Genomic DNA, 15,982 nt, shown 5'->3' on the forward strand with positions numbered 1-15,982 from the left:
AAAGTTTCCTCAGCCAGGCTGAGGAACCAAATGGATTGGGGGCACTATATGTTTCTGTAGCCTCTCTAATCTCCCTGAGCATTTCACAATCACCGTCACCATCCTGGTCAGGTGGCCAGTACTATATTCCTACTGCCTCTTATTATTCAAGCATGGAATATCTATTCATAGCGATTTTATGGTACAGTTTGATTAATTTAAGATTGTTTAAAGTCCTTCTAGTATCTGGTCCCTATAGTGAATTGCTACCAGATACACCATTAACTCAAGTGGTAAAGTTTTGTGCTATGGATCTACAGGTCCTAAACTTACTGATAACCCAATATAGTTCCACATGATGAAATGTTTATATCTTCAATTTGTATTTTAAAAACTGTAGGAAGTTATGTACAACCCCTGCGCCCTCCCCGCCCCCCAACTGCTATGTTAAAAGTCAGTTAAAATTACGAAGTCAAGCACGCACAAGCTAGAAAAGGCCAGAATTAAGGTTGCCAATTCCATCTTAGTTTGGTCCCCCTGTTCATGTCCATTATGAAACAGTCATCTTACCGGAACACTCATACTTCCTATGCAGTTTTGCCAAGAGCGTATAAGAAAAAAAACAAAAAACATTTTCATGGAAAATGGACAACTGCTGGGAAATGGGCTAACAATTATTTTTGTAACCCAGCATACTTGCACATAGGCCAGTGACCTTAAAGTACTATTAAAAGTAATAAAGAAAGAAGAATCACTTACCCTTCTTAAAGAAGCCTCAGCATTAACAGGAGTTTCTGGATGGACCCATTTAGAGGAGGGTAGACCAAGTCCTGAGTAAGCATGTGTTCCATTTGGATACTGCCAAATAATTGGATAAAGTCCTATCTGATTATATGAAGCAGAAGGATGAGCTTGTCCAAGAAGATGTGGAGATTGGTGCTGTAACATCTGCTGCTGCTGGTGTGCTAATGCCAAATGGCTTAAGCTGCTGGCATGAGCAGTCTCTAGTCGTGGATGGCCACCTAATAAGGAAGCTGTAGGCACTCCAGGTAACACTGCAGGAAGTAGATGAGGGTGATGAACAGAATGGTGAGATGCAGTACTAAGAGGATGAGTGTTAATAGCAGATAATGGAGTCTGATTTGAAGACGCAGTTAATAGATGGGGTGCACCACTTAATGCAGGATGATGGGTGTTCGGATTTAAACAGGTTCTGTGGGATGAGGAATGAAGAGGATAATTATGCTGATGTAAGTAAGGTGCAATGTGATTAGTTCCTGTTTCTTGACCAATAAGAGTGGGATCCCTGTATACTGTGAAATGTTCATTCTTGTCAATAATAAGAGGACTTTTAGTAGCTTCTAAAGCACTAACTCTAGCTGGAACTGGATGAAAACTAGACCTAGGCATATCATGCTCAGTTTTATTTGCTGACCGTGATACTCCAGTAACATGGCTGTTCTGATAACTAACCTTTGACTTCACAGTATCAGGAGATTGGGTGAGTTTAGGCTTAACATCAGGTGAAGAATTTGACTTTGTTTTAGGATGATCAACTGAAGTACTAGATTTTGACTTCATAGCATCAGGGGCTGGACTTCGTTTATGTAGTTTACCCTCTTCAGATAATGAAGCTACATTTAATGAAGACACAAATGAGCCATGCTGAACTTTTTCTTTTTCAGGATTTAAATGTTCATTTACTGTCGTTTTCATAATCCCAGACTGTATCAAATCCATTTTACCGACAACATTGCTAACCCAACTCTGATCAGTTTCTTGTTTTCTTACTTCTAGAAAATTTACATTTGTAAATTGATGTTTTAAATTGCTGCCACAAGACACTATTTTCTGAAGTGTTTGCAAACCAAAGGTACTTGCAGCATTTTCCTGGCTCTCCTCATCAGAATTGTTTTCATTAGTTGCATCAACACCACATTTTGGTGTAGGAGGCTTGGGTACAAACTGCTCACTTGTTAACAATTCCAGAGTATGCTGATTTTCTACATTGCCCTCTTGGACATTTGCATCACTGGCACTCTGACCATGAAATTTCAGCTGCTCTGCTGGATGGAGTGAATTTTTTTCTTGTAGGTCTAATTCAGCTGACTTCGGTCTTTCTGCATCTTGATGATTTTTATCTGCTTGTATTTCATCCCATGGAGACTGCCTATCTATTAGTGTCTGTTCCTCTACCCTCTCACTACTCTGGGATTTTCCTTCTTCTCCATTTATGTTTGAAGTGTTTTTGCTTTTCGACTCATTCTCTGAATTTTGCTCTGATGAAGAATCTGTTAATCTTTTATTTGAATTTTCTGAGTCACTGCTCTCAGAGTAGTCAGAGATATTGTCGGTCCTCAATCTTTTCATACTTAGTTTCTTTTCATCCTCTTCGGGTTTTCTTCTTTTATTAATAAAGTGTTTATTTTTACTTTTGGGATTTTCTGTAGAGGAGAAAGAAATTATTATTGTATTTTTAGTCAGGTACAGTTTTAAGAATTTCTCTCCCTCCCCTTTCAAAACTGCTCCTACCTCCTCGACCTATATAATCATATTTTTCTTCCTTCATCTTTTCCTCGTCAGGCATGCTGCTATCTGAGCCTTTCCTTTTATTTGGACGAGCATTCCGTTGTTGATGGTGTTGGTGAGAGTTCTGTTTTGGTGCTGCAGTTTGGGAGTTCATGGCTGGTCTGGGACTATTTGCTTGAGCACGTGTATAATGCCCCTAAATGTAATCAAATAATTAATTCACCGAACATGATCCTAATTAATCTGTTTAAATACAGATATTCAACATTTACAATAAACCAAAACATCACTTAAGTAAAAACAGAAAGTATATCTACGTGGGCTGTGTTGCTGTTCTGGTTGGAACGAGACCTGCGACGTGATGTGATGCCAATATTTTCACCTTTCAACAAAGAGTGAACAACATCATCTAGAAAGGTCATCTGAACCATAGAAGGATCAACATTCTGTGGTTCTAACACCTGGTTTATTAAAAGAAGAAGAAATCCATAATTAACAGATTTTAAGACATAGTCTACTCTATATTTCTTACATCAGTGTTTGTGCCAAATACATAGTTCATTTGGTACACTGAAAAAGCATCCAAAGGAAAACTCTAGTTGATCTTGACAAGCTAGCCTGCTGTAGGACTTCTCAGTGGAATGGGGAAAGCAGCAAAACCCAAGCATTACCATTTTATATTCAAGTTAACAGTTTTATTTGACCACTATTACATTGGCTCCTTTTCCCCCCAAACTGACAATGATAAACTGAAAAGCCATCAAACTCTTCTTAGAGGATGACCATTAAGCACATTTTTAAAAAACTGAATACAATCTTGCTATAAAGAGAAGAGGAAAGTAACTGGTGAAAGAGAATGGCAAAATGCAAAGCTAGATGACAGATTGATATACAGAAACTTGCAAGTTAATTATAAAGAATTTGAACATTAAGTTAGACCTAAATTTGCATACTGACATTTGATTTTGTTGGTCACTTCAAGGAAGACAAGTCATTTACTATATTAACACTAAGTCAATACTCCCAGGTTTCTCTTGGAATACAACTCTCCATTTTGCCATGAAAATACTTTTAGGAATAGCAGCAACTGCAACTGAAAGCTACTACAATAAATGCTTAATATCACATTATTCAAAGAGATTTTTAACTGCTTGTGAAAAAACGGTTATTCACCTTTGAAACTGTTGTTCTTTGAGATGTGTTCCTCATATCCATTCCAATTAGGTGTGTGCGCGCCGCGTGCACGATCGTTGGAGAATTTTCTACCCTAGCAACACCCGGTGGGTCGGCTGGGGAGCCTCCTGGAGTGGCACCTTCATGGCGCTGTATATATACCCCAGCCGACCCAGTGCCCCTCAGTTCCTTCTTGCCGGCTACTCCGACAGTGGGGAAGGAGGGCGGGTTTGGAATGGATATGAGCAACACATCTCGAAGAACAACAGTTACAAAGGTAACTGTTTTTTCTTCTTCGAGTGCTTGCTCATATCGATTCCAATTAGGTGACTATCCAGCCTTACCTAGGCGGTGGGGTCGGAGTGAGACATCGCTGAGTGCAGAACCGCTGATCCGAATGCAGCATCGTCTCTGGAGTGCTGTACAAGCGCATAGTGAGCGGCGAAGGTGTGAACCGATGACCAAACCGCCGCTCTACAAATGTCATGAATTGGGACATAAGCCAGGAAAGCAGTCGGAGGCGGCTTGGGCCCTCGTGGAGCGGGCGGTGAGGCACGGCGTTGGGGCACCAGCCAAGTCGTAGCAAGCGTGGCGTGCAGCTTAGGATGGAAGACCGGGAGAAATATATCCTGGTTCACATGAAAAGCTGATACCACCTTGGGAAGAAAGGCAGTGTGGGGGCAAAGCTGCACCTTGTCTTTATGGAAGACTGTGTATGGAGGGTCAGACGTGAGCGCTCTGATTTTAGAAACACGCCTTGCTGAAGTGATGGCTACAAGGAAGGCTGTCTTCCAAGATACGTAAAGGAGTGAGCAAGTAGCCAATGGCTCGAACGGGGGCCCCGTGAGCTTGGAGAGAACCAGGTTAAGATCCCACGCTGGAACCAGTTGACGCTGCTGTGGGTATAGGTGGTCTAAGCCCTTGAAGAATATGACGACCATCAGGTTAGAGAAGACCGAGGAAGCGTATTCTCCTGGGTGGAACACCGATATAGCAGGAAGGTGCACCCTGACCGAAGATATCGCCAGGCCTTGCTGTTTTAGGGATAGGAGATATTCAAGTATAAGTGGGATCGACGCCTGCAAGGCGGGCGTAGCCCGCTGCTCGCACCAACAGGAGAAGCGCTTCCATTTGGCCAAGTAAGTGGCCTGTGTAGAGGGTTTCCTACTGCCCAACAGAACCTGCTGCACGGGATGTGAGCATCGTAGCTCTGCCCGAGTCAGCCATGCAGCATCCACGCTGTAAGGTGGAGCGATTGCAGGTTGAGGTGACAGAATCAGCCGTGGTCCTGAGAGATCAAGTCCGAGCACAATGGAAGCATGATCGGAGTCTGTACCAATAGCTCCAGGAGCGTGGTGTACCAGTTCTGTCTTGGCCAAGCTGGAGTGACTAGAATCATACGTGTCTTGTCTCTGCGTAGCTTGAGCAGGACCTTGTGGACCAGCGGAAATGGAGGGAAAGCGTAGAACAGCTGGTCCTTCCACGATAGCAGGAAAGCATCCGACAGGGAGCCCGGAGATTGCCCCTGGAGGGAGCAGAACACATGGCACTTCCTGTTGGCGCGTGAGGCGAATAGGTCGATCTGGGGAAATCCCCACCTCTGGAAGATGGAATGGATGACGTCTGAGCGAATCGACCACTCGTGCATTTGGAAAGATCTGCTGAGACGGTCCGCTAGAGTGTTCTGGACTCCAGGGAGGAACGATGCCATGAGATGTATCGAGTGGGCAATGCAGAATTCCACAGGCGAATGGCCTCTTGGCATAGGAGAGACGACCGGGCTCCCCCTTGCTTGTTGATGTAGAACATGGCCGTGGTGTTGTCTATGAGGACTGACACGCAACAGCCATGTAGGAGACTGTGAAACGCCTGTCAGGCTAGGCGCACTACCATCAGCTCTCGAACACTGATGTGCAGAGCTAGTTGGGATACGGTCCACAGGCCCTGTGTTTGGTGCTCCCCGAGGTGAGCGCCCCAACCGAGAGATGATGCGTCCGTGACCAGGTACAGGGAGGGTTGTGGGGTGTGAAATGGCACTCCTTTGCACACCGACTTGTGGTCCAGCCACCAGTTGAGAGAGATCAAGACCGAATTCGGAACCGTGCCCACCATGTTCAGGTTGTCCCGACAAGGATGGTACACCGATGACACCCAGGCCTGAAGCGGGCGGAGCCGAAGTCTGGCATGCCTGGTTACGTAAGTGCAAGAGGCCACGTGACCCAACAGGCCGAGGCACTTCCTTATCGTAGTAATCGGGAAGTCCTGGAGGCTGTGGATGATGTTTGCGATGGTCTGAAACCGAGTGTCTGGCAGAAGAGCGCAGGCGGGTCTGGAGTCTAAGACTGCCCCGATAAACTCTATTCTCTGGGTTGGCTCCAGAGTAGACTTTTCTTTGTTGAGTAAGATGCCTAACTTGTGGAATGTTTGTAGTGTTATCTGGACGTGGGATTGAAGTTGCTCCCCTGGTGTGGCCGCGCACCAGCCAGTCGTCTAGATACGGGAACACCTGTATCCTTTGTCGACGAAGGTATGCTGCCACGACGGCCAGACATTTGGTGAACACTCTCTGAGCCGTGGACAAGCCGAAGGGAAGGACAGCAAATTGGTAGTGTATGTTGTTTACTACAAACCGAAGGAAGTGCCTGTGTGGAGGGTAGATTGCTATATGAAAATATGCGTCCTTCATATCGAGGGCGGCGTACCAGTTTCCAGGATCCAGGAAAGGGATAATGGTCCCCAAGGAGACCATGCGGAACTTCAACTTTACTATGAATTTGTTGAGCCCATGTAAATCTAAAATGGGTCGAAGACCCCCTTTTGTCTTGGGGATCAGGAAGTAGCGGGAGTAAAACCCTCTGCCCCTTAACTCTGATGGAACCTCCTCTATAGCCCCCACAGAAAGGAGCACAAAAACCTCCTGTGTAAGGAGATGCTCATGAGAAGGGTCCCTGAAGAGGGACGGGAAGGGATGGTGGGAGGGTGGGGAAAAGAAGAAAACTGGAGAGCGTATCCCCTCTCCACCGTGCGAAGAACCCAACGGTCCGAGGTTATAAAGGGACCAAGCATGGTGGAAACGGAAGAGGCGATTCCGAAATAAAGGGAATGGATCCTGGTAGTGGCTAGTACGCCGTCCTCGAGCACACCTTCAAAAATTTTGTCTAGGCCCTGAAGGTGGTCTAGGAGGGCCTTGGTTCTGACTGGGTTGGAGGCCGGACGACCTCCTTCTACCACCTCGTCCATGCCCTCTGGAGAAGTCCTGTCTTGGATGAGGAGGAGGAGGGCAGAACCTCTGTGACTGGGGCCTAAATGGCCTGCGCTGGGGTCCTGGGACATGCATTCCCAGGGAGCGCATGATGGTTCTGGAGTCCTTGAGGCTTTGCAACCGAGAGTCCGTCTTGTCCGAGAACAATCCCTGACCATCAAATGGTAGATCTTGTAGGGTCTGCTGCAGTTCTGGCAGCAACCCCGATACCTGAAGCCAGGAAATGCGTCTCATGGCTATCCCAGATGCCAGTGTTCTAGTGGCAGAGTCCGCTATGTCCAGGGAGGCCTGTAAGGAGGTCCTAGCCACCTTTTTACCTTCCTCCACTAGGGCCCCAAACTCCTCTCTCGAGTCCTGGGGGACCAACTCCTTAAATTTACCCATAGAATTCCATGAGTTGTAATCGTAACGACTCAAGAGCGCCTGTTGGTTTGCGGCTCTGAGCTGAAGACCCTCCGCTGAGTAGATCTTATGTCCAAAAAAATTGAAGCGTTTGGCGTCCTTCGATTTGGGCGCTGCCGCCTGCCGACCATGGCGCTCTCACTGAGGAGACTACTAATGAACACGGCTAAGGGTGTGTATAGAGGTACTCATGGTCTTTAGAGGGGACAAAGTATTTCCTCTCTACCCCTCTGGCAGTGGGCGGGATGGAGGTAGGGGTTTGCCATATGGTATTAGCATTAACCTGGATTGTGCGGATGATGGGCAACGCCACCCGGGATGGGGCATCAGCGGAGAGGATGCTCACCACCGGGTCCTCCACCTCCACTATCTCCTCTGCCTGTAGGTCCATGTTGCGTGCCACCCTACGTAACAGGTCTTGGTGGGCACAGAGGTCTATCGGGGGTGGGCCCGAGCTTGTCGTTCCCGCCACTGCCTCATCTGGGGAAGATGAGGAGGATGCCTCGGGGGTAAAGGATACAGAGGTGGGTCCGGGTCCGAGGGTCTCTGATGTGCAGGATCCTCTGCACCGGGGTCTGCGGCCTGTGTGGGCGTTGGCACATGGACCTCCATACCCCCTGGGGGAGGACGGGTGATGGTGGCCTCCGGTACCCTGGGCTCAGAGTGTGCCGAGCGAGAGGCCGCTGGTGGAGCCCCTTGTGCCTGGTGATATGCCCCTGGGGTCCAGAAAGACCAACGTGCAGGGTCCTGTCTAGGGTCCTCTGCCCCGTCCTGCCAATGGCCCAGGTCGTCCGCAGCTTGACCCTGAGCAGGATAGGCTGAGCGGGAGGCCCCTTCCGAAGAGCGAGACGCAGATCTTGAGGGCCAGGGTGGTGCCGAGCGCGATTGCGGTGGCTTGTCCTGGAGCGGTGCTGAGTAGTGCGAGTCCACGGGAGAGCGGTCTCTGCGCGGTGCCAGGGAGTGGAACCGGGAGCGAGAATGGTGCCGATGGCCATGATGGTACCGGGATCCAGATCTGGATCGCGAAGAAGACGGTCTGTAGAATCGGTGCCGGGAGCGGCCTCTCGAACGGGATCGGTGCTCATACCGGTGCCGGGAACTGCGTCGGGACTCCAAACGGTACCGATGCTCAGGTCGATGCCAAGAAGTGGACCGGTGCCGGGAGGAAGATCTGGGCCGCGAGTACGACCGGCGCCGGGACTGCGAGCGGCGTCGGGACCTGCTCCGAGACCAGGAGCGGTGCAACGAGTCCATGCTTGGAGATTGAAGGCGTATCAGGGCAGGCTTGCCCCTGGACTGCACCGTGCGGAGCAGATGCGGTGCCGCGGTCTGAGATAGCGCCGGATCTGTGAGGGCAATGAGGTCCCTCGCCGTCGCAAATGTCTCCGGCGTAGACGGGAGACAGGGCTCAACCACGAGATGGGGCGGGGAGCCAGTCCACACCGGACTCAACAGCCCTACAACCGGTGCCGCAATCAACGGTGTCGATGATGCCTGTACCCTCGGGCGCTCCGAAGCCGGACGCAACTCCACCACTGGTGCGGGGGGAGCCGGTGCCTGCTGTTGTGCGGCAGTCTCCTGAGTTTTACGGGGTCTTTTATGACCCGGAGACAGGGAACTGCGCTGAGGGGCTTGCAGTGCACGTGGTGCCGAAGGAGGACAGTGCCGTGGGGTACTATCCGCGTCTCCTCGTGGTGCAGTACCTGAGGGCGCCGCCGGGGCGCTGCGCACCGAGGCGTTCGGTGCCGGAACTTGGCGCACCGAAGGAGGATCTGGGCTAAGTGCTGCCTCCATAAGGAGCTGTTTAAGCCTAAAATCCCACTCCTTTTTGGTCCTGGGCCGAAAAGCCTTGCAGAACTTACACTTGTCCATCTGGTGAGACTCCCCTAGACACTTTAGAGAAGAGTCGTGGGGGTCTCCCGTTGGCATAGGCTTAGCGCAGGTCGCGCACAGTTTAAAGCCAGGAGCTTTGGGCATGAGCCCGGCTGCACGCCGGGGGGGGAAGGAGGGTATAAAAACCCCCTTACCCCAGCTTACTATTTATGACTACTCTATAAAACTATTAGCTACGAAACTACTAATCTATAACTATACAACCAACAACTATCTACAACAAAACTAGGGAGAGTGGAGGACAGCTATGCCATGCTCCACAGTTCCAACGACCGTCACGGGCGGTAAGAAGGAACTGAGGGGGCGCTGGGTTGGCTAGGGTATATATCCAGCGCCATGAAGGCGCCACTCCAGGGGGCTCCCCAGCTGACCCACCAGGTGTTGCTAGGGTAGAAAATTCTCCGACGATTGTACACACAGCGTGCGCACACCTAATTGGAATCAATATGAGCAAGCACTCGAAGAAAAAGTTATTACTGGAGTGATAGGAGACAAATTCGAAGCAGAGCCTATATTAAAGGCTGATTCTTGGTTCTAGATTACTTCATTTCAAGCACTTCAATAATCAGGTAATGATTATATAAGCTAACCTAAAATCTTAGATGTTGGATTTATTGCTTATATGCATATTGTTTAAACACCACTTTCAGACTAATAAGAGCCATACTTGTACCCATTTGAAGAGAACAGCATAATAAATCTAACACTACCACAACACTAAAAAAATATCAAACATTTACGCTGGTCATAAAACTTTTCTGAGTAAGGGTCATAATATTTACCTGGTCATTCATAACAATCATAGTGCGGGTGAAGAGATCATGATGAGTAATTATACCAGTGAACCACTGGGTGGCAGAATCCTGTCTGTATACTCTCACCCTATATCCGTTTAAGGAATATGGACCTTTAAAAGGAAAATGTTACAGAAAAACACTGAGAAATTCAGCCAAAAATTTTTTTTGATCATGTAGCATTTACAATACAATGCACAGGGAATGAGTAACAAACCAGATGTGTATCTAGCACACTGGCCAGCCTGTGCATTTTACTTCTGATTCAAAAAGACATTTTGGAATGCATGGGAATGTTTAACATGATTTAGTGATTCTAAGGTCAATTATGCTAATGTTTTCAAATAACAGTTTTCTTATCTTACTAACTCTTGCTACATCTGTAATGACAAATCATGAAAAAAACAGAACCACGAAAGGTATAAAAGAATAAGCTGAAAGGCAAGAGTGTATCACAGCAGATTATACAAACACTGTTGAACAGGCTGGTCACATGCTTAGATGCTTTTTCAGGAGAAAATTTAGATCTCCGTGTTTGGGTTCTGCAGCTGCAAGTTTGTCCATCACTGACCACAAAGTTTACTTCCACTGAGGTAGTTCAGAAAAGCAAAGTGGCCCAACCTCTTCTAGTGGCCCCATAACAAGCCGCAAAAAGATGGAAAGAATTGTGTTCTCTTTTAAGTGAATGATTTAACGGTATATTGCAGGGAGACGAGATTCCAGATTCATAGACCAAGGCAGAAATTGTACTCATTCCTAGAGAAGGAAAAGATCTTTCCAGTTGTGTATCATACAGACCTATTTCTTAATCAATGTGGATGCTAAAACTTATGCCAAGCTGCTAGCAAAAAGACTGAGTGTCATTTTGCCCAAATAGTTTCACCTAGACCAGTCTTAGCTAATTACTGGTAGGCATCTATCTGATAATTTCAGAAGAACTCTAAATTTGATTTACAATGTTAATTCTTACAATTCTTCCTGTGTGCTTCTTTCTCTGGATGCTGAGAAAGCCTTTGACCAGCTAGAGTGCGAGTACTTCAGACAGATTTTAGTAAAGTTTAGTTTTGGAAATTAGTTTTGTAGAGGCATATTGGTCCTGTATACTGATCCTTAATTCGTTGGCTAGGCAGGGTAGCTTCGGTAAAAATGAATATCCTCCCAAAGTTATTTTTGTTTCAGTGCATTACCTGTTGGTTTCTCTGACATGACATTAAAAATATGGCATGATGAGATATTAAAGTTCATATGGAGTCATAAAAGACAAAGGGTGAATTCTAAAGTTCTGTATAAGCCTATAAAAAGAGGTGCGCCAGCGTACCCTAATTTGACTTGTTATTATGCACAACAATTAAAAGATGTGATCAGCTGGATTAATGACAGACCATTCAAAGGTAAAACTTGAACATGACTGGAGCCTAAATACAACCATTTATAGTAACTGTTTCATTAAAAAGAAATGTAGGCAACAACAACAACAACAAAAATAAAAAAATCACCCATTCATCCAGAACATGTTAGCAGCTTTGGACAAATTTGTCAAATTCCTTTCACTGAGGCCCCTCATCCTTAGCTACAGTATTTTCATTAATAATTAGGAATTTATGCCTGGGAAATATCTAAGTGATTATGCATTGTGGGTAAAAGCTGAGCTTACTCAATTTAGACAGCTGTTCCTGAAACCTGATTTGAAATCATATCAAGAGATATGTAATAATGTAACGATAAGGTTCCCATATTTACAAGTCAAACATTTTATTGTGAAATCTGAATGAAAGACAGCTCTATCTAGACCTTTCACCACATGTGAGGAGTTGATCCAGGAGCAAGCTGGAACAAAGATTTAATTTTGAAGCTATGTATCATTTTGATTAAAAAAGATGTTAAGAAAACAACCCAGATGAAAAGATGAGATAGGGATTTGGACAAAGAAACTGAGCTGAATAAGTGGGTCTGTACATGTGAATGGGGATATACTTTCAGTTTGTGTGGCTCAAAGAACTTGTTTTTTGTTTTTTAAATCAACTGCTCTATACATGGCATTTGATGCCACATTTTTGCTACTAGGGAGCACTCTGTTGGAGGGGTTGCAGGAAATGGGGACCATAATCGCATATGTGGTGCTTCTGTTCAGGAATTAGATGATTTGAGGAGGAAATTATGAAAGAGATTTATCTTGTGACAAAATGCTGGCTTTGTAGAGACCCCTGATCTGCTTACTTAATGCTCCAATAAAGGACCTACATTTTGAACAGAACAATAAATTAATTTTTTTTTTATTGAAGACATTGTATTGCACATTATTGGAAAAATGTGACTTTTCCTGCTATGGAACTGTGGTACAGTAAAATAAGGACTGTCCTTGTAATGGAACAGCTTTCACACCAAGTATATGCACAAGAGAAATGCCCTAAAGTGGGAAGGTATTTAGAAATTTGGTGACACTTTTTAGTGTACTCAGAGGAAGGCTCCCCAGCCAGCAAACCAGAACTTTTTGCCAGGTTCTTTGAATATTAACCTGACCCTGAATAAGTAATGTACAATGCAGTATATTTTAACATTTTATTGTAACTTTACCTTAATTAAAAAAAAAATTGTGCTCTAGTTTTAAAAAGTGTAAACTTGTTAAAGAAATCTTAAACACTGTCCTTTAAAAGTGTACGAACAGTACATGAACAAATTCAAGTCCAAAAGAAGGCTACATACACAACATAGATGAGACAGCTCAGCATCGTCAGCCTAAAGCATTAAAAAGCACGAGACTTGCCTTCTGCTTTCTGAGATTGTAGGGTTCATGTTTTCAGTCGTTTTCCCACAATCATGAGCATTAGAAACGTGCTCCACTCACTTTCATTATCTCTGGGAAGGTCTACACTTAAAATGCTGTAGTAGTGCAGCTGCGTGCTGCTGTTTTGCTTCAGTGAAGACCCTACTATGCCGACGGGAGAGCTTCTCCCATTGGCATATTTAATCCACGTCTGCGAGAGACTGTAGATGTGTCAACAGGAAAAGCTTTCCCGTCGACACAGTTGTCTACTGCGTCGGTTAGGTCGGTACAACTGCGTCGCTCAGGGGTGTGTATTTTTCACACCCGAGTGACCTAGTTATACCAATGTAGGTTTATAGTCTATACCTAGCCCCTCTCTCTCATCACTACAGTTTCTGAATGCGTCACAAACATTAATTTACATTCTACAATGCCTCTGACAGAGGAAGGGGTGGTTTTAACCCTATTTTGCAGCTAGGGAGTTGAGGCACGAAGATAAGGATCAAATGTTTCCACAATTTTGGGAGCTCAATTTGAGACTTCTAGGACCTGATTTTTAAAAACACTTAGCATTATATTGCACTTGGTATGTTCAAAGCACAGCTCCTATTGACTTCAGTTGCAGCTGTGATTTGCACTTCTGCAAATCAGACCTCAGGGTCCCAAGTTGGATATCCAGAAAATGAGAAACACAGTTAGTGGGCACCTGTGGAAAAAGTCTGATTTAAGTGATTTGCTAAATATCACATAGGAACCGTGTGTCAGAAACAGGGATAGTATTTCCCCAAGGCAGCTTTCAAGTGCCTTAACCATGAGACCATTCTTTCTCTTTCTGCAACCCATTGCCTCATTCACTACACACCTTCCAAATTCTGCAGCCAACAGAACAGGGATCCTATAGGCAATAGTATCCTTCACTACACAACCTTGATTCACCCCCAAAGCAGTTCCATGTTGTGCACTGAATGTAGAAGGGGTCCAATGGAAAAAATAGTATGCCATCATGCAATTAAAGACAGTATCATAAAGCATATGACCAGGGGACCAAATTAAAGTTGCACAGACAACCTTAATCCTGGCATTTGCTAACTTTTGAGAGCTTGACATAGCAACCCAAATGTTTTTAAACACAGGTTTTTGCCTGTAGTTTCCTAGGGTTTAGAAAAGCAAACTGAAAAAAACAGAAATTCCATCATGTGGCATCATATTGACACCCACCATTCATCAGCAGGATTGGAAGCTTAGATCCACGACACAGATCATTGCCACTTGAACTAACCGAGCAACTGATAGCAATAGTAGGTTGTCATCTTATATACAGACCAGCATTAGAGGGGGATGAGACATGTACTTTGCCAGTGGATTTCACTGATAATTGCTGACAGCAGAGGAACAATGAGACTCTGGAATCTTGGGATTCCACTCCTGGGTCTGGCAGGGAGTGTATCTAGTGGGCAAAGACTCCTCTTCTGCCAATTTTTCTCAAGTTTGACCCTTTTTCTGTCCTGTGCCTTCCAAAAGTTTTCTTGCTCAGCCAGACTTAGTCGCCCCTTCTGGGCTTGCTGTCCAAATACCAATTCCCTCTCAACTCCCAGACTGTTTGCCCAGCCAATGACAGTGCTCCTCCTGTACCCTACCTACTTGTCAGATCTGTCTCCTCTTCCTCCTTGTGTGCCTCCCCCACTGTTCATAGAACATTGTCCCCGCCAGTAACAATCTCCCCTCCGCCCCACAAGTTCCTCAGCGTTCTTTCCCATAGCTAGTTCCTCCCCGCACCCTGTTTCTCTACTTGGCTCCTATTCTCCTTGCTTAATTAGTTCAAGTCTCATACCCGCAAGCTCCCAGTCCCAATCTCCTATATCCCCTCTCTCGGACTCCCAGTTCCAATTTCTTCTACCACTCAGTCCCTAGTCCTAGTGTCCTTGCCCAGTCAGTCTCAATTTTCTCCCCCTGCCTCCAGTCCCAGTCTCACTGGACTCCTTGTCTCAATCTACTTCCTTTCCCTCTCCCCTGCACCAGCTTTTGTGCCCTCTGCATTCACATCAGACAGTTTCCTCCTCCATGCTGCCTGGGTGCTGTGGGGGGTAGAGGGTGGTGTCATTGTGAGAACAGGAGAAACTCTCTTTGCTTTCAGTTCCAGTTTCTGGATCCATCCCAGCGATTACAGGGAAAATCTGGTTTCACTCTTGTAGCCTTAGGCTGGAGCATGCTCAGTCCAGTCACACAGAGGAGCTGTGAGAGGATGAAGCATACTCAGTCACTCTGGGGGGATGGCACATGTGCAGTTCATTCACAAAGGAGCAGTAAGGAATGGCACATAAGTAGGGATGGCGCATGCACACTCTGATCAGCACTAAAGGCTGAGAGAGGCTTAAGTGAGGATGGAATCTTTGAAGATTTTAGCTGCTAAAATTGAAGTCTTTATTGAGCATGTGCAAACTGATTTTTTCAAAGGCTTATAACTAAACCTAAGCTTTTCAAAGTAAGAACTAACTTACGTAAAACACTAAAATATCGTTCATTCATTTCTGCCAGATTCTGTTGCCCTTTTTTACGTTCAGCAGAACCTTACTCTGCAATTAATTCCCACTGATTTTACTGGGAATACTCAGAGACAGGTATTACTCAACATAAATAAGGGTAGCAGAATCTATGATTATAAAAAGAAAGGCAAACTTTTTTAATGTATCTTAAGTATGTCATACAATATTCAAAGTACATTTTACTATTAGTGGATTTAATATCAGATAGGTTAAAATCAGTGTTCCCTCTAACTTTTCCCACCCATGTGCGGAATTAATTTTGTTATGTGCATCAATATGAAGGTGATGTGTGACACAGTAGCAGATGGTAGCAGATGACAGAAGAAGGAGTAATGGTCTCAAGTTGCAGTGGGGGAGGTTTAGGTTGGATATTAGGAAAAACTTTTTCACTAGGAGGGTGGTGAAGCACTGGAATGGGTTACCTAGGGAGGTGGTGGAATCTCCTTCCTTAGAGGTTTTTAAGGCTAGAGGTGCAAGCTCTGGGGTGGGGCTGGGGATGAGGGGGTTGGAGTGTAAGAGGATGCTCCAGGGCTACAGCAGGGAGAGAGGACTCCCCCAGCTCTCTCTTCCCATGGCAGCTCCGGGGCTGAGGCTGCAGGATAGGTGCTCCTTCCCCCACCCAAGCAGGTCCAGGAGGGGTCTG

At 45.8% G+C, this 15,982-nt stretch overlaps 1 protein-coding gene across 6 annotated transcripts in view; it reads right to left on the reverse strand.

Annotated features, from left to right (window-relative positions):
* Nucleotides 1–15,982, reverse strand: part of JMJD1C (jumonji domain containing 1C) — a 349,289-nt gene that overhangs the window by 61,317 nt on the left and 271,990 nt on the right. For all 6 annotated transcript variants that reach the window (XR_004646490.1, XM_034776021.1, XM_034776020.1 and 3 more), the window contains 4 exons: nucleotides 10,021–10,145; nucleotides 2,826–2,969; nucleotides 2,512–2,704; nucleotides 739–2,423 (listed from right to left, as the gene is read on the reverse strand). Coding sequence is in view for 5 of the 6 variants with exons in the window: in XM_034776021.1 (XP_034631912.1) it covers nucleotides 739–2,423; nucleotides 2,512–2,704; nucleotides 2,826–2,969; nucleotides 10,021–10,145 (2,147 nt within the window). In the remaining variant the exon portion in view is untranslated. The remainder of the gene's footprint in view (nucleotides 1–738; nucleotides 2,424–2,511; nucleotides 2,705–2,825; nucleotides 2,970–10,020; nucleotides 10,146–15,982) is intronic.

Source organism: Trachemys scripta, chromosome 7 (genome assembly GCF_013100865.1).
Source record: "Trachemys scripta elegans isolate TJP31775 chromosome 7, CAS_Tse_1.0, whole genome shotgun sequence".
Lineage (NCBI taxonomy): Eukaryota > Metazoa > Chordata > Testudines > Emydidae > Trachemys > Trachemys scripta.